Source organism: Bufo gargarizans, chromosome 2 (assembly GCF_014858855.1).
Source record: "Bufo gargarizans isolate SCDJY-AF-19 chromosome 2, ASM1485885v1, whole genome shotgun sequence".
NCBI lineage: Eukaryota > Metazoa > Chordata > Amphibia > Anura > Bufonidae > Bufo > Bufo gargarizans.
In genome coordinates, this window is record NC_058081.1 from 603732856 (window position 1) to 603750598 (window position 17743).

A 17743-nucleotide genomic window follows, 5' to 3' on the forward strand; every position below is an offset into this window, starting at 1 on the left:
TCAGCAACCTACAACTAAAAGTCCATTTAGCACAGACAACTAGAGCCCCTGTCAGGCCCCTACAACTAGAACACCAGTAAGCTCCCAACTCAGCCCCTAAAACTAGAACCCCTGTCAGCCCCCTACAACTAGAGCCCCTGTCAGCCCCCTTACAACTAGAGCCCCTGTCAGCCCCCTTACAACTAAAGCCCTTGTCAGCCCCCTTACAACTAGAGCCCCTGTCAGCCCGCTACAACTAGAGCCCCAGTTAGCCCCCTACAACTAGAGCCCCTGTCAGCCCCCTACTACTAGAGTCCCTGTCAGCCCCCTTAAAATTAGAGCCCCTGTCAGCCCCCTACAACTAGAAGCCCATTCAGCTTCGACAACTAGAGCCCCTGTCAACCCCCTACAACTAGAAGCCCATTCAGCCCGACAACTAGAGCCCCTGTCAGCCCCCTATAACTTCAGCCCCGTTCAGCCTCTTACAACTAGAGCAACTGTCAGCCCCCTACAACTAGAAGTCCATTTAGCCCCCTTACAACTGGAGCCCCTGTCAGCCCCCTTACAACTGGAGCCCCTGTCAGCCCCCTTACAACTGGAGCCCCTGTCAGCCCCCTTACAACTGGAGCCCCTGTCAGCCCTCTTACAACTATAGCCCCTGTCAGCCCACTACAACTAGAGCCCCTGTCAGCCCCCTACAACTAGAAGCCCATTCAGCTTTGACAACTAGAGCCCCTGTCAACCCCCCAACTAGAAGCCCATTCAGCCCCAACAACTAGAGCCCCTGCCAGCCCCCTATAACTACAGTGTTCTTACAACTAGAGCACCTGTCAGCAACCTACAACTAAAAGTCCATTCAGCCCAGACAACTAGAGCCCCTGTCAGCCCCCTACATCTATAACCCCTGTCAGCCCCCTATAACTAGAGCTCCTGTCCGCCTCTTACAACTAGAGCACCTGTTAGCCCCATGCAACTAGAGCCTCTGTCAGCCCCTACAACTAGAGCCCCTGTCAACCCCCTACAACTAGAGACCCTGTCAGCCCCCTACAACTAGTAGCCCATTCAGCCCAACAACTAGAGCCCCTGTCAACTCCCTATATCTAGAGCTCCTGTCAGCCCCCTACAACTAGAGCCCCTGTGAGCCTCTTACAACTAGAGCACCTGCCAGTCCCCTACAACTAGAAGTCCATTCAGCACAGACAACTAGAGCGTCTATCAGCCCCCTACAATTAGAGCCCCTGTCAGCCCCTACAACTAGAACCCCTGTCAGCCCCCTATAACTAGAGCCCCTGTCAGCTCCCTTACAGCTAGGGCCCCTGTCAGCCAAATTACAACTATGGCCCCTGTCAGCCCCCTACAACAAGAGCCCCTGTCTGCCCCCTACATCTAGAGCCCCTGTCTGCCCCCTACATCTAGAGCCCCTGTCAGCCCCCTACAACTAGAGCCCCTGTCAGCCCCCTACAACTAGAGCCCCTGTCAGCCCCCTACAACTAGAGCCCCTGTCAGCCCCCTACAACTAGAGCCCCTGTCAGCCCCCTACAACTAGAGCCCCTGTCAGCCCCCTACAACTAGAGCCCCTGTCAGCCCCCTACAATTAGAGCCCCTGTCAGCCCCTTACAACTAGAGCCCTTGTCAGCCACCTACAACTAGAGCCCCTGTCAGCCCCCTACAACTAGAGCCCCTGTCAGCCCCCTACTTCTAGAGCTCCTGTCAGCCCCCTACAACTAGAAGTCCATTCAGCCCCTACAACTAGAGCCCCTGTCAACCCCCTACAACTAGAGCACCTGTCAGCCCCCTACAACTAGAGCCCCTGTCAGTCCCATACAACTAGAAGCCCATTCAGCACAGACAACTAGAGCCCCTGTCAGCCCCCTACAACTAGAGCCCCTGTCAGCCCCCTACAACTAGAGCCCCTGTCAGCCCCCTACAACTAGAGCCCCTGACAGCCCCTTACAACTAGAGCCCCTGTCAGCCCCCTACAACTAGAGCCCCTGTCAGCCCCCTACAACTAGAGCCCCTGTCAGCCCCCTACTTCTAGAGCTCCTGTCAGCCCCCTACAACTAGAAGTCCATTCAGCCCCTACCACTAGAGCCCCTGTCAACCCCCTACAACTAGAGCACCTGTCAGCCCCCTACAACTAGAGCCCCTGTCAGTCCCATACAACTAGAAGCCCATTCAGCACAGACAACTAGAGCCCCTGTCAGCCCCCTACAACTAGAGAATCTGTTAGCCCCCTACTACTAGAAGTCCATTCAGCCCAGACAACACCTGTCAGCCCCCTACAACTAGAGCATCTGTTAGCCCCCTACAACTAGAAGCCCATTCAGCCCCAACAACTAGAGCACCTGTCAGCCCCCTACAATTAGAAGCCCATTCAGCCCCTACAACTAGAAGCCCATTCAGCCCCGACAACTAGAGCCCCTATCAGCCCCCTACAACTAGAAACACATTCAGCCCTGACAACTAGAGCTCCTGTCAACCCCCTACAACTATAGCACCTGTCAGCCCCCTACAACTAAAGCACCTGTCAGCCCCCTACAACTAGAGCATCTGTTAGCCCCCTACAACTAGAAGCCCATTCAGCCTGACAACTAGAGCACCAGTCAGCCCCCTACAACTAGAAGCCCATTCAGCCCGACAACTAGAGCCCCTATCAGCCCTCACCAACTAGAAGCCCATTCAGCCCTGACAACTAGAGCCCCTGTCAACCCCCTACAACTAGAGCACCTGTCAGCCCCCTACAACTAGAAGCCCATTCGGCTTTGACAACTAGTGCCCAGTCAACCCCCTACAACTAGAAGCCCATTCAGCCCCGACAACTAGAGCCCCTGTCAGCCCCCTACAACTAAAAGCCCATTCAGCCCCGACAACTAGAGCCCCTGTCAGCCCCCTACAACTAGAAGCCTATTCAGCCCCGACAACTAGTGCCCCTGTCAGCCCCCTACAACTAGAAGCCCATTCAGCCCCGACAACTAGAGCCCCTGTCAGCCCCCTACAACTAGAAGCCTATTCAGCCCCGACAACTAGTGCCCCTGTCAGCCCCCTACAACTAGAAGCCCATTCAGCCCCGACAACTAGAGCCCCTGTCAGCCCCCTACTTTTAGAGCCCCTGCTAGCCCACACAACTAGAGCACCTGTCATCCCCCCACAACTAGAAGCCCATTCAGCCCCTAAAACTAGAGCCCCTGTCAACCCCCTACAACAATAGCCCCTGTCAGCCCCCTACAACAATAGCCCCTGTCAGCCCCCTACAACAATAGCCCCTGTCAGCCCCCTACAACAATAGCCCCTGTCAGCCCCCTACAACAATAGCCCCTGTCAGCCCCCTACAACAATAGCCCCTGTCAGCCCTCTACAACAATAGCCCGTCAGCCCCCTACAACTAGAGCCCCTGTTAGCCCCTTACAACTAGAGCCCTGTCAGCCCCCTACAACTAGAGCCCCTGTCAGCCCCCTACAACTAGAACCCCTGTAAACCCCCTTACAACTAGAGCCCCTGTCAGCCCCCTATAACTAGAGCCCCTGTCAGCCCCCTACAACTAGAGCCCCTGTCAAACCCATACAACTAGAAGCCCATTCAGCCCCGACAACTAAAGCCCCCGTCAAATCCCTACATCTAGAGCTCGTGTCAGCCCCCTATAACTAGAGCCCCTGTCAGGCTCTTACAACTAGAGCATCTGTTAGCCCCCTACAACTAGAAGCCCATTCAGCACAGACAACTAGAACACAAGTCAGCCCCATACAACTAGAGCCTCTGTCAGCCCCCTACAACTAGAAGCCCATTCAGCCCCGGCAACTAGAGCCCCTGTCAACCCCCTACTTTTATAGCCCCTGTCAGCCCCCTACAACTAGAGCCCCTGTCAGCATCTTACACTAGAAGCCCATTTAGCACAGACAACTAGAGCCCCTGTCAGGCCCCTACAACTAGAACACCAGTAAGCTCCCAACTCAGCCCCTAAAACTAGAGCCCCTGTCAGCCCCCTACAACTAGAGCCCCTGTCAGCCCCCTTACAACTAGAGCCCCTTTCAGCCCCCTTACAACTAGAGCCCCTGTCAGCCCGCTACAACTAGAGCCCCAGTTAGCCCCCTACAACTAGAGCCCCTGTCAGCCCCCTACTACTAGAGTCCCTGTCAGCCCCCTTAAAATTAGAGCCCCTGTCAGCCCCCTACAACTAGAAGCCCATTCAGCTTTGACAACTAGAGCCCCTGTCAACCCCCCAACTAGAAGCCCATTCAGCCCCAACAACTAGAGCCCCTGCCAGCCCCCTATAACTACAGCCCCAACAACTAGAGCCCCTGCCAGCCCCCTATAACTACAGTGCTCTTACAACTAGAGCACCTGTCAGCAACCTACAACTAAAAGTCCATTTAGCACAGACAACTAGAGCCCCTGTCAGGCCCCTACAACTAGAACACCAGTAAGCTCCCAACTCAGCCCCTAAAACTAGAGCCCCTGTCAGCCCCCTACAACTAGAGCCCCTGTCAGCCCCCTTACAACTAGAGCCCCTGTCAGCCCCCTTACAACTAGAGCCCCTGTCAGCCCCCTTACAACTAGAGCCCCTGTCAGCCCCCTTACAACTAAAGCCCTTGTCAGCCCCCTTACAACTAGAGCCCCTGTCAGCCCGCTACAACTAGAGCCCCTGTCAGCCCCCTACAACTAGAGCCCCTGTCAGCCCCCTACTACTAGAGTCCCTGTCAGCCCCCTTAAAATTAGAGCCCCTGTCAGCCCCCTACAACTAGAAGCCCATTCAGCTTCGACAACTAGAGCCCCTGTCAACCCCCTACAACTAGAATCCCATTCAGCCCGACAACTAGAGCCCCTGTCAGCCCCCTATAACTTCAGCCCCGTTCAGCCTCTTACAACTAGAGCAACTGTCAGCCCCCTACAACTAGAAGTCCATTCAGCCCCCTTACAACTGGAGCCCCTGTCAGCCCGCTACAACTAGAGCCCCAGTTAGCCCCCTACAACTAGAGCCCCTGTCAGCCCCCTACTACTAGAGTCCCTGTCAGCCCCCTTAAAATTAGAGCCCCTGTCAGCCCCCTACAACTAGAAGCCCATTCAGCTTTGACAACTAGAGCCCCTGTCAACCCCCCAACTAGAAGCCCATTCAGCCCCAACAACTAGAGCCCCTGCCAGCCCCCTATAACTACAGCCCCAACAACTAGAGCCCCTGCCAGCCCCCTATAACTACAGTGCTCTTACAACTAGAGCACCTGTCAGCAACCTACAACTAAAAGTCCATTCAGCCCAGACAACTAGAGCCCCTGTCAGCCCCCTACATCTATAACCCCTGTCAGCCCCCTATAACTAGAGCTCCTGTCCGCCTCTTACAACTAGAGCACCTGTTAGCCCCATGCAACTAGAGCCTCTGTCAGCCCCTACAACTAGAGCCCCTGTCAACCCCCTACAACTAGAGACCCTGTCAGCCCCCTACAACTAGTAGCCCATTCAGCCCAACAACTAGAGCCCCTGTCAACTCCCTATATCTAGGGCTCCTGTCAGCCCCCTACAACTAGAGCCCCTGTGAGCCTCTTACAACTAGAGCACCTGCCAGTCCCCTACAACTAGAAGTCCATTCAGCACAGACAACTAGAGCGTCTGTCAGCCCCCTACAATTAGAGCCCCTGTCAGCCCCTACAACTAGAACCCCTGTCAGCCCCCTATAACTAGAGCCCCTGTCAGCTCCCTTACAGCTAGGGCCCCTGTCAGCCAAATTACAACTATGGCCCCTGTCAGCCCCCTACAACAAGAGCCCCTTTCAGCCCCCTACATCTAGAGCCCCTGTCTGCCCCCTACATCTAGAGCCCCTGTCAGCCCCCTACAACTAGAGCCCCTGTCAGCCCCCTACAACTAGAGCCCCTGTCAGCCCCCTACAACTAGAGCCCCTGTCAGCCCCCTACAATTAGAGCCCCTGTCAGCCCCGTACAATTAGAGCCCCTGTCAGCCCCCTACAATTAGAGCCCCTGTCAGCCCCTTACAACTAGAGCCCCTGTCAGCCACCTACAACTAGAGCCCCTGTCAGCCCCCTACAACTAGAGCCCCTGTCAGCCCCCTACTTCTAGAGCTCCTGTCAGCCCCCTACAACTAGAAGTCCATTCAGCCCCTACAACTAGAGCCCCTGTCAACCCCCTACAACTAGAGCACCTGTCAGCCCCCTACAACTAGAGCCCCTGTCAGTCCCATACAACTAGAAGCCCATTCAGCACAGACAACTAGAGCCCCTGTCAGCCCCGTACAAATAGAGCCCCTGTCAGCCCCCTTTCAACTAGAACCCCTGTCAGCCTCCTACAACTAGAGCCCCTATCAGCCCCCTACAATTAGAGCCCCTTTCAGCCCCCTACAATTAGAGCCCCTTTCAGCCCCCTACAATTAGAGCCCCTTTCAGCCCCCTACAATTAGAGCCCCTTTCAGCCCCCTACAATTAGAGCCCCTTTCAGCCCCCTACAATTAGAGCCCCTGTCAGCCCCCTACAACTAGAACCTTTGTCAGCCCCCTACAACTAAAGCCCATGTCAGCCCCCTTACAACTAGAAGCTCATTCAGCCCCCTACAACTAGAAGCCCATTCAGCCCGACAACTAGAGCCCCTGTCAGCCCCCAACAACTAGAGCCCCTGTTAGCCCCCTACAACTAGAGCCCCTGTCAGCCCCCTACAACTAGAGCCCCTGTTAGTCCCCTACAACTAGAGCCCCTGTTAGCCCCCTACAACTAGAGCCCCTGTTAGCCCCCTACAACTAGAAGCCCATTCAGCCCCCTACAACTAGAAGCCCATTCAGCCCCGGCAACTAGAGCCCCTGTCAACCCCCTTACATCTAGAGACCCTGTCAGTCCCCTTATAACTAGAGCCCCTGTCAGCCCCCTACAACTAGAAGCCCATTCAGCCCAACAACTAGAAACTCTGTCAGCCCCCTAGTTGTAGAGACCCTGTCAGCCCGCTACTTCTAGAGACCCTGTCAGCCCCCTACTTCTAGAGACCCTGTCAGCCCCCTACTTCTAGAGACCCTGTCAGCCCCCTACTTCTAGAGACCCTGTCAGCCCCCTACTTCTAGAGACCCTGTCAGCCTCCTACTTCTAGAGACCCTGTCAGCCCCCTACTTCTAGAGACCCTGTCAGCCCCCTACTTCTAGAGACCCTGTCAGCCCCCTACTTCTAGAGACCCTGTCAGCCCCCTACTTCTAGAGACCCTGTCAGCCCCCTACTTCTAGAGACCCTGTCAGCTCCCTACTTCTAGAGACCCTGTCAGCCCCCTACTTCTAGAGACCCTGTCAGCCCCCTACAACTAGAGCCCCTGGCAGACCCTTACAACTAGAGCACCTGTCAGCCCCCTACAACTAGAAGCCTATTCAGCACAGACAACTAGAGCCCCTGTGAGCACCCTACAAATAGAGCACCTGTCAGCCCCGTACAACTAGAAGCCAATTCAGCCCCAAAAGCTAGAGCCCTGTCAACCCCCTACAACTAGAGCCCCAGTCAACTCCTTACAACTAGAGCCCCCATCACCCCCTTACAACTAGAGCCCCCATCACCCCCTTACAACTAGAGCCCCCATCACCCCCTTACAACTATAGTCCATGTCAATCCCCTACAAATAGAAGCCCATTCAGCCCCTACAACCAGTACCCCTGTTATCACCCTACAACTAGAAGCCCATTCAGCCCCTACAACTAGAGCACCTGTCACCCTCCTACAACTAGAGCACCTGTCAGCCCCCTACAACTAGAGCCCCAGTCAACTGCCAGCAACTAGAGTCCCCATCAAACCCTTACAACTGGAGCCTACTTCAGTCCCCTACAACTAGAAGCCTTGTCAGCCCTCTACAACTAGAGCGATAGCGATTACCTACAACTAAAGCTTCTTCCAGCTACTTATATCTTTAGACCATCAGACCTCTACAACTAGAGTTCCCATCAGCCCCTTACAAATAGAGCTCTTCTCTGTCTCCTACACTAGAGGCCCCATCAAGTCCCTAAAACTAGGGGTCAGTGGTTAGCAATGGTGCCTTGCAGCTCTGGGGTCCATGTTTCAAATCCTTCCAGGAATAACATCTGAGTTTGTATGTTCTCCCAGTGTTTTGGTTTCCTCTAGGTTCTCTGGTTTCCTCAAACACAAAAATATACAAATAGGCAAATTGTCTTCGTACGGAACTGACCCTAGTGTGCACTATGTGTTTGAATTCAGCGCCTATATGGCAGCCACTGACTTCCCAGGGAGTCTCTACTACTAGAGCTCCTGTCACCTCCTTACTACTAGAGCTCCTGTCACCTCCTTACTACTAGAGCGCCTGTCACCTCCTTACTACTAGAGCTCCTGTCACCTCCTTACTACTAGAGCTCCTGTCACCTCCTTACTACTAGAGCTCCTGTCACCTCCTTACTACTAGAGCTCCTGTCACCTCCTTACTACTAGAGTTCCTGTCACCTCCTTACTACTAGAGCTCCTGTCACCTCCTTACTACTAGAGCTCCTGTCACCACTTTACTACTAGAGATCCTGTCACCTCCTTACTACTAGAGCTCCTGTCACCTCCTTACTACTAGAGCTCCTGTCACCTCCTTACTACTAGAGCTCCTGTCACCTCCTTACTACTAGAGCTCCTGTCACCTACTTACTACTAGAGCTCCTGTCCCCTCCTTACTACTAGAGCTCCTGTCACCTCCTTACTACTAGAGTTCCTGTCACCTCCTTACTACTAGAGCTCCTGTCAGCTCTCTACTACTAGAGATCCTGTCACTTCCTTACTACTAGAGCTCCTGTCACCTCATTACTACTGGAGCTCCTGTCACTTCCTTACAACTAGTGCTCCTATCACTTCCTTACTACTGGAGCTCCTGTCACTTACTACTAGAACTCCTGTCACGTCCTTACTACTAGAGCTCCTGTCACCTCCTTACTACTAGAGCTCCTGTCACCTCCTTACTACTAGAGCTCCTGTCACTTCCTTACTACTAGAGCTCCTGTCACCTACTTACTACTAGAGCTCCTGTCCCCTCCTTACTACTAGAGCTCCTGTCACCTCCTTACTACTAGAGTTCCTGTCACCTCCTTACTACTAGAGCTCCTGTCAGCTCTCTACTACTAGAGATCCTGTCACTTCCTTACTACTAGAGCTCCTGTCACCTCATTACTACTGGAGCTCCTGTCACTTCCTTACAACTAGTGCTCCTATCACTTCCTTACTACTAGAGCTTCTGTCACTTACTACTAGAACTCCTGTCACGTCCTTACTACTAGAGCTTCTGTCACTTAATTACCAGAGCTCCTGTCACTTCCTAACTACTAGAGCTCCTGTCACTTCCTTACTACTAGAGCTCCTGTCATTTCCTTACTACTAGAGCTCCTGTCACCTCCTTACTACTAGAGCTTCTGTCATCTCCTTACTACTAGAGCTTCTGTCATCTCCTTACTACTAGAGCTTCTGTCATCTCCTTACTACTAGAGCTCCTGTCACCTCCGTACTACTAGAGCTCCTGTCACCTCCTTACTACTAGAGCTCCTGTCACTTCCTTACAACTAGTGCTCCTATCACCTCATTACTACTGGAGCTCCTGTCACTTCCTTACTACTAGAGCTCCTGTCACCTCCTTACTACTAGAGCTCCTGTCACTTCCTTACTACTAGAGCTCCTGTCACTTCCTTACTACTAGAGCTCCTGTCACCTCCTTACTACTAGAGCTCCTGTCATTTCCTTACTACTGGAGCTCCTGTCACTTCCTTACTACTGGAGCTCCTGTCACCTCCTTACTACTGGAGCTCCTGTCACTTCCTTACTACTAGAGCTCCTGTCACTTCCTTACTACTAGAGCTCCTGTCACTTCCTTATGCACTTGCAGCTCCAACATCGCAAACTTCTAGATTTATTAATTAATGCAGCGTACAAGGAATCCAGTTACCATTTGCGGTTTGTTTCTGGCTGTGTGATGTCTTGTGTGTTGATGCAGCGTCTCCCATGATATTCCATGTTTTGTATTTTGTGTTTCCAGGAAGGTGCTCAACGCTAGCAAGATGTCAATTCCTTTTTCCAATACACATTATCGTATCCCGCGAGGCTTTTCTAATCTCCTGGAAGGACTGACCAGGGAGGTGCTGAGGGAGCAGCCGCAGGATATTCCACAATTTGCTACCAGATATTTTGCAGAACTTCTTAAAAAGAGACAGGGTGAGTTCCCTTCCACCGCGTCCCAAAACAATAGCTGCAAAGTGTTCTTACTGCAAACTTACTACCCTAAACCTATACTCAATCCACTGAGGAGCCACCGATGTGGTATAAGACACTGGACAGAATGCAACTCACTTGTAGCCATTAAAGGAGTTATTCCATGATTAATGTAAAAAATGAATCAGACATCATGTAGTACTTGATAATCTCATTCTAACAAAGCTAGAACCAGCCCTGCACCTCACATGGATCCAGAGTTCTCCCCATTCATTGTTTCAGTTGCTCTGCTAGATTTATATCAAGGTGGCAGCTCAGATGGCGTGTCCTTTTTGCTGCAACTCAGGCAGCATGTCCTTTCTGCTACAGCTCTCTCTCTATCCCAGCTCAGGGGGAAGTTGAAGGATGGAATTGAACATGTGCTTCCATCTCAGTGAGATGGACTGAGAAATAAGAAAAAGAACTAACAGCAGGTGGCGATATACAGATACATTTTATTGAATAACTCACTGGCTATGCTAAATATGCTGCAATTATAAAAGTATTCAGATCCAGGTGCTGGTTTGAAGTGATCCACAGTGTCAAAGGCAGAGGACAGGTCAAGGAGGCCAGAGTAACGTTGTTTGGCATTGGCAGTTAACAGATCATGGATGGCTTTGGTTAGGGCGGTTTCAGTTGAGTGGTGGAGTCAGAAGCCGGATTGTAGTTGGTCAAAGAGGGACTAGAAAGAGAGGTGGGAGGACAGTTCAAGGTGGACATGTTCAAGTAGCTTTGAGGCATATGGAAATAGTAATATGGGGTAATAGTAGTTATATTCTTGTACATAGGGGGCAGTATTATAGTAGTTATATTCTTGTACATGACAGGGGGCAGTATTATAATAGCCATAATCTAGTATATAGGAGGCAATATTATAGTATTGTACATAGAGGCAGTATTTTAGTAGTTATATTCCTGTACATAGGGGCAGTATTATAGTAGTTATATTTTTGTACATAGAGGCAGTATTATAGTAGTTATATTCTTGTACATAGAGGCAGTATTATAGTAGTTATAATCTTGTACATATAGGCAGTATTTTAGTAGCTAGATTCTTCTACATAGGGGCAGTATTATAGTAGCTAGATTCTTGTACATAGGGGGCAGTATTATAGTAGCTAGATTCTTCTACATAGGGGCAGTATTATAGTAGTTATATTCTTGTACGTAGAGGCAGTATTATAGTAGTTTTATACTTATACATGGGGGAGTAGCTTAGTAGTTATATTCTTGTACATATGTGTTCACAGTACATTGGATTATATGTGTTAAGTACTTTTAATCAATTATGATTGTAATTGCTGTTTTGTCATGGCTGTATGAGGCAGGAAGCATCTTATCTCTCAGCTGTCACTGAACTCTAGTGAAGTGTTTGCCTGCACTGTCATGATTTATGGGTTGGCAAACAAGATGGCCGCCTACACTTGAAGTAGGTGACAGACTCATTGTAATGCAGTTTTCATAATTTTCGCTAATGATAGAAAAAGCTTTCTCTCAGAACCTGCTTCCCGTGTCTATGATTCTGAATTATTTCTCAGTGACTGGAAATGAGTCATTAGTCACTTTAGGTAATTAGGGCTGAGAATGTTGTTTAGGACTTTAGTAATATTCCAACCTGAGTTTACAGCAGAGCTGTGGGTCTATAAAGTATCCAGAAGGTTCTGGTTTCTCACAGAGAGACCCCGTTAGCCACCAGTTAGATCCTTCTTGACAAGTCTGTTTTTTGTTTCCTCTACAGAGTCCGGCTTTGATCCAGCAGAATGGGGCGCCGCCCTAGAGGACAGATACTACAACAACCATTCCTTCCAGGTAAATTATCCCCTTACACCAGCAGGACAGGAACAAACTGGGTACTCAGCCCAAGTGTAGCCTTTGCATTGATTTACGTTTGGGATTTTGCAGCAACTATTTGGCGACTGAGCTGTAAAAGTCCCACAATGTAACTGTAACCATAAAGTGAAGCTCCGCCTGGAGCCAGGCTCATTATTACATAAATGCACTATGGAAGTATTAGGCCTTTAAAAAAACGGACACACTGAGTTTTCCATGGCCATTTTGCATCCATGTGTACATCTGGCCGTCTGTCTGTTATGCATCTGTTTTAATGGCCGTTAAAAACAGATACATTTCATTGTCTTTTTATTTTTAACATCCCAACCACTGCAGTGTCCTGACAGTATGCATAGTGCCCCCTGAACATCATATGGCCCCTTTAGTGCCCCCCTAGTATAAATAATGACCCCTATAGCCCCATTGACTTTAATTGGTTCTGAAAACGGCCGTGTGATGGCAGTTAAAGAAAACGGCCGTCAGACATGTCGTGTGAATTTAGCCTTAGGTTCTTTGGACTACATGAATGTTTATGTATTAATAAGTCAGGCTGTCCAAGAATGTCACAGTATAGGCTGTCAGTAGCAGTAGTAGGTCTGAATCTTGACGGTTTCCATGTAGCCACATATGTCCAATTAGGTCATATGGAAGTAATTGGGGTCACTGCCCTCTGTTAGCTGGGGTGCAGGGATGCTACACTTCTGCTGGCAGGCAGCTCATTGGTTAACTAAGTTGAGTTACAGGTCTGCCAAATCAGCATTAAATACTTTTCTGTGATCAAACGTCTTGTGCAGCCCCAACCCGAGATCTACTGGGAGCTGTAGAGTCTGTAGATTGCTGATGTTGGGAACACAAAAAGCAATCTCTGACATATGTCACCGAACGCGCTGCCCCCTCTCCTCTCCCGGCACAGCAGGAAGATAGTTTGTATCCGTCGCTCCTGCTGAAAAATGACAAGAAAAGCAAAGTTAAAAATCTCACTGAAGAAATCACAGTAAAATTAGAATTAATTATATTAACTCTCCATGTGCCTGAGAGATAGTGTGGATACAAGCAAGCAATTGGGTGGGTTCAGTAGAACAGCTGTCAGTGGAGGAAAGTCCCATATGCTGCAGGGGAGAGGTGGGACGTTGTTATTGTGCCATTGACAGAAATGTTGTGTGCTGCTTCTAAATTTTGCTAAATTGGAAGCTTGTACAACAGATATGGTCTGCCGTAGGCATAACTATAGGATATAGCTTGATACATGTATTTTAGATTGTCAGTTGTGCAGTGGTTTGATATATATATATATATATATATATATATATATACAGTACAGACCAAAAGTTTGGACACACCTTCTCATTCAAAGACTATGAAAATTGTTGATTCACACTGAAGGTATCAAAACTATGAATTAACACATGTGGAATTATATACATAACAAAAAAGTGTGAAACAACTGAAAATATGTCATATTCTAGGTTCTTCAAAGTAGCCACCTTTTGCTTTAATTACTGCTTTGCACACTCTTGGCATTCTCTTGATGAGCTTCAAGAGGTAGTCACCTGAAATGGTCTTCCAACAGTTTTGAAGGAGTTCCCAGAGATGCTTAGCACTTGTTGGCCCTTTTGCCTTCACTCTGCGGTCCAGCTCACCCCAAACCATCTCGATTGGGTTCAGGTCCGGTGACTGTGGAGGCCAGGTCATCTGGTGCAGCACCCCATCACTCTCCTTCATGGTCAAATAGCCCTTACACAGCCTGGAGGTGTGTTTGGGGTCATTGTCCTTTTGAAAAATAAATGATGGTCCAATTAAACGCAAACCGGATGGAATAGCATGCCGCTGCAAGATGCTGTGGTAGCCATGCTGGTTCAGTATGCCTTCAATTTTGAATAAATCCCCAACAGTGTCACCAGCAAAGCACCCCCACACCATCACACCTCCTCCTCCATGCTTCACAGTGGGAACCAGGCATGTAGAGCCCATCCGTTCACCTTTTCTGCGTCGCACAAAGACACGGTGGTTGGAACCAAAGATCTCAAATTTGGACTCATCAGACCAAAGCACAGATTTCCACTGGTCTAATGTCCATTCCTTGTGTTCTTTAGCCCAAACAAGTCTCTTCTGCTTGTTGCCTGTCCTTAGCAGTGGTTTCCTAGCAGATATTCTACCATGAAGGCCTGATTCACACAGTCTCCTCTTAACAGTTGTTCTAGAGATGTGTCTGCTGCTAGAACTCTGTGTGACATTGACCTGGTCTCTAATCTGAGCTGCTGTTAACCTGCGATTTCTGAGGCTGGTGACTCGGATGAACTTATCCTCCGCAGTAGAGGTGACTCTTGGTCTTCCTTTCCTGGGGCGGGCCGCATATGAGCAGTTTCTTTGTAGCGCTTGATGGTTTTTGTGACTGCACTTGGGGACACTTTCAAAGTTTTCCCAATTTTTCGGACTGACTGACCTTCATTTCTTCAAGTAATGATGGCCACTCATTTTTTTTACTTAGCTGCTTTTTTCTAGCCATAATACAAATTCTAACAGTCTATTCAGTAGGACTATCAGCTGTGTATCCACCTGACTTCTCCACAACGCAACTGATGGTCCCAACCCCATTTATAAGGCAAGAAATCCCACTTATTAAACCTGACAGGGCACACCTGTGCAGTGAAAACCATTTAGAGGTGATTACCTCTTGAAGCTCATCAAGAGAATGGCAAGAGTAAAGCAGTAATCAAAGCAAAAGGTGGCTACTTTGAAGAACCTAGAATATGACATATTTTCAGTTGTTTCACACTTTTTTGTTATGTATATAATTCCACGTGTTAATTCATAGTTTTGATGCCTTCAGTGCGAATCTACAATTTTCATAGTCATGAAAATAAGAAAACTCTTTGAATGAGAAGGTGTGTCCAAACTTTTGGTCTGTACTGTATATATAAAACTCGAAAAATTAGAATATCGTGCAAAGTTAATTTAATTCAGTAATGCAACTTAAAAGGTGAAACTAATATATGAGATAAACTCATAACATGCAAAGCGAGGTATTTCAAGCCTTTATTTGTTATAATTTGGATGATTATGGCTTATAGCTTATGAAAGCCCAAAGTCACAATTTTGAGGTACCCTTTGCTCAGGGGATTAATAAGAGTATTTTCACACTAGCGTTATTCTTTTCCGGCACTGAGTTCCGTCACAGGGGCCCTATACCGGAAAAGAACTGATCAGGCATATCCCCATGCATTCTGAACGGAGAGTAATCCGTTCAGGATGCATCAGGATGTCTTCAGTTCAGTAGTTTTGACTGATCAGGCAAAAGAGAAAACCGTAGCATGCTACGGTTTTATCTCTGGCAAAAAAAACGGAAGATTTGCCTGAATGCCGGCATTTTTTCCCATAGGAATGTATTAGTGCCGGATCCAGCATTTAAAATACTGGAATGCCGGATCTGTCCTTCTGGTCTGCGCATGCGCAGACCGGTAAAAATGTGAAAAAAGATACAAGACGGATCCGTCTGTCCGGATGCGTCTCACAAATGCTTTCAGTCACATCCAGATCACCTGTATATAGTGCACATTGTGATTGGCATGTTTTCCAACACAGTTGTGCCATTTTTAATTAGATAGATACCCAGGCCCAGATTTATCACACCTTCACTCCACAATTCTGGCGTCAAAAAGTCACATAAATAGGGCTTTTGCGACTTTTTGCACTCGCGTGTGCAAAATTTTTGTGATTGCGAAATATTTTGCGACTTTTTGCATTTTTACACCACTCACTCCAGTTTGGTATTGTGGGTGGGAAAGCGGGTCTGGTTAGCCATGTTAATGAGTTTCACTCTAGATTTATCATTGAGAAAAAAAAAAATAATGTATCAAGTAACATGAGACATTTGATAAATATGGCATAAAGTCCTCCAACGCAGACTCAAGCAAAACTGACTTCAAATTTTCCCTTCATGATAAAATCCCCCCATAAGGTTTTGTCGGTATAGGGCTTCTTCATTCTCCCCCAGAATACTGTATGTATTGATGACTGATACAAGGAGAAAATGGTGTTTGTATCATCAGCGCACATCCCCAGTGTCTCATCACCATCCCAATGAGATTAACTCGCAATACAGGGAAATTTTCCATCACACTTAAAGCCCCAAAGAGTTCAACATCCTGTTGTGTCTGTGTCACCTTCTGTTGGAAGTGTCTTGTTCGGAAAATACTGGTTTATTGCAGTAATGATGCCTTGTTGTGATTGTAGAACCCAGAGGATAAGATTTTCACTGCGCGCACACAAGATATCTTCTCCAGCGCAGCAGATGTTCAACTGTCTCAAGATCTCACCTCATCTGTCCAAGAAAAAGAGAAGGATGAATATCAGGTAGAGTAGTAGCAGGAGGACTATAAATTGGTCAGTGTTCTGGGGTATGAACCTCTAGTTAAGCAGTGTTCTAGAGTGTCATCCTCTAGTACAGGTCAGTGTTCTGGAGTGTTGTACTGTATGTAGTACATATCAATGTTCTGGAGTTTCATAGTGACATTTTGTTGTGATTGTAGAACCCAGAGGATAAGACCTTCACTGCACGCACAGAAGACATCTTCTCCAGCGCACTGGATGTTCAGCTGTCTCAAGATCTCACCTCATCTGCAGAAGAAAAAAAGGAGGATGAACAAAAGGTAGAGTAATAGCAGGAGGCCAATAAATTGGCCAGTGTTCTGGGGAGTCAACCTTTAGTCAGGTGAATTTTCTAGAGTGTCATCCTCTAGTACAGGCCATTATTCTAGAGTGTCATCCTCTAGTGCAAGTCAATGTTCTGGAGTGTTGTAGTGTAGTACAGGTCAGTGTTCTGGAGTCGTCTTGTACAGGTCGATTTTCTGGTTTCATTCTGTAGTACATGTCAGTGTTCTGGAGTGTCATCCTGTAGTACAGGTTAGTGATCCTCAGTGTCAACCCGTGATGCAGGTTAGTATTCTGCAGTGTAAGGCTACATGCACACGACCGTGCTGTATTTTGCGGGCCGCAAACTAAGGATCCGCAAAAAACGGAAGCTGCCCGTGTGCAATTTGCGGAACGAAACGGGCAGCCCATTGTAGACATGCCTATTCTTGTCCGCAAAACGGACAAGAATAGGAAATGCTATATTTTTTTGCGGGGCCACGGAACGGTGCAACGGAGTGCTGTCCGCATCTTTTGCGGCCCTATTGAAGTGAATAAGTCTGCATCCGAGCCGCAAAAACGGCGGCTCGGATGCGGACTAAAACAACGGTCGTGTGCATGAGGCCTAAGACTGTAGGACAGGTCAGTGATTCTGAGTGTCACCCTCTAGTACAGTTCAATATTCTGGAGTACAAGCCTTTAATACAGGTCAAAGTTCCAGAATAATAGCCACTAGTACAGGTGAAAGTTCCGAAGTATCAGCATCTAGTACAGGTCAGCGCTACTGAGTGTCAGCATCTAGTACAGGTCAATATTCTGCATTGTAATCCTCTGGTACAGGTCAGTGTTCTAGAACATCAGCATCTAGAACAGTTCGGTTTTTCAGAGAGTTAGCCTCTAACACAGGTCAGTGTTTCAGAGTGTCAGCCTCTAGTACAGGGCAATATTCTGGAGTGTCATCTTCTAGTACGGGTCAATGTTTTGGAGTGTCATCTTCTAGTACGGGTCAATGTTTTGGAGTGTCATCTTCTAGTACGGGTCAATGTTTTGGAGTGTCATCCTCTACTGCAGGTCAATGTTTTGGAGTGTCATCCTCTACTGCAGGTCAATGTTTTG

General features: G+C 48.5%; 1 protein-coding gene across 2 annotated transcripts in view; it reads left to right on the top strand.

Moving 5' to 3' along the window:
• The window catches only part of SPA17 (sperm autoantigenic protein 17), a 102178-nt gene that overhangs the window by 43223 nt on the left and 41212 nt on the right, over positions 1 to 17743 (top strand). The window contains exons 1-5 of one of the 2 annotated variants that reach the window (XM_044281970.1): positions 9788 to 9874; positions 9957 to 10132; positions 11907 to 11977; positions 16232 to 16351; positions 16528 to 16647. In XM_044281970.1, coding sequence (XP_044137905.1) covers positions 9795 to 9874; positions 9957 to 10132; positions 11907 to 11977; positions 16232 to 16351; positions 16528 to 16647 — 567 coding nt within the window. In that variant the 5' untranslated portion in view covers positions 9788 to 9794. Of the gene's footprint in view, positions 1 to 9787; positions 9875 to 9956; positions 10133 to 11906; positions 11978 to 16231; positions 16352 to 16527; positions 16648 to 17743 lie in introns of those variants that run through there. The other variant, XM_044281971.1, reaches the window with a different exon arrangement.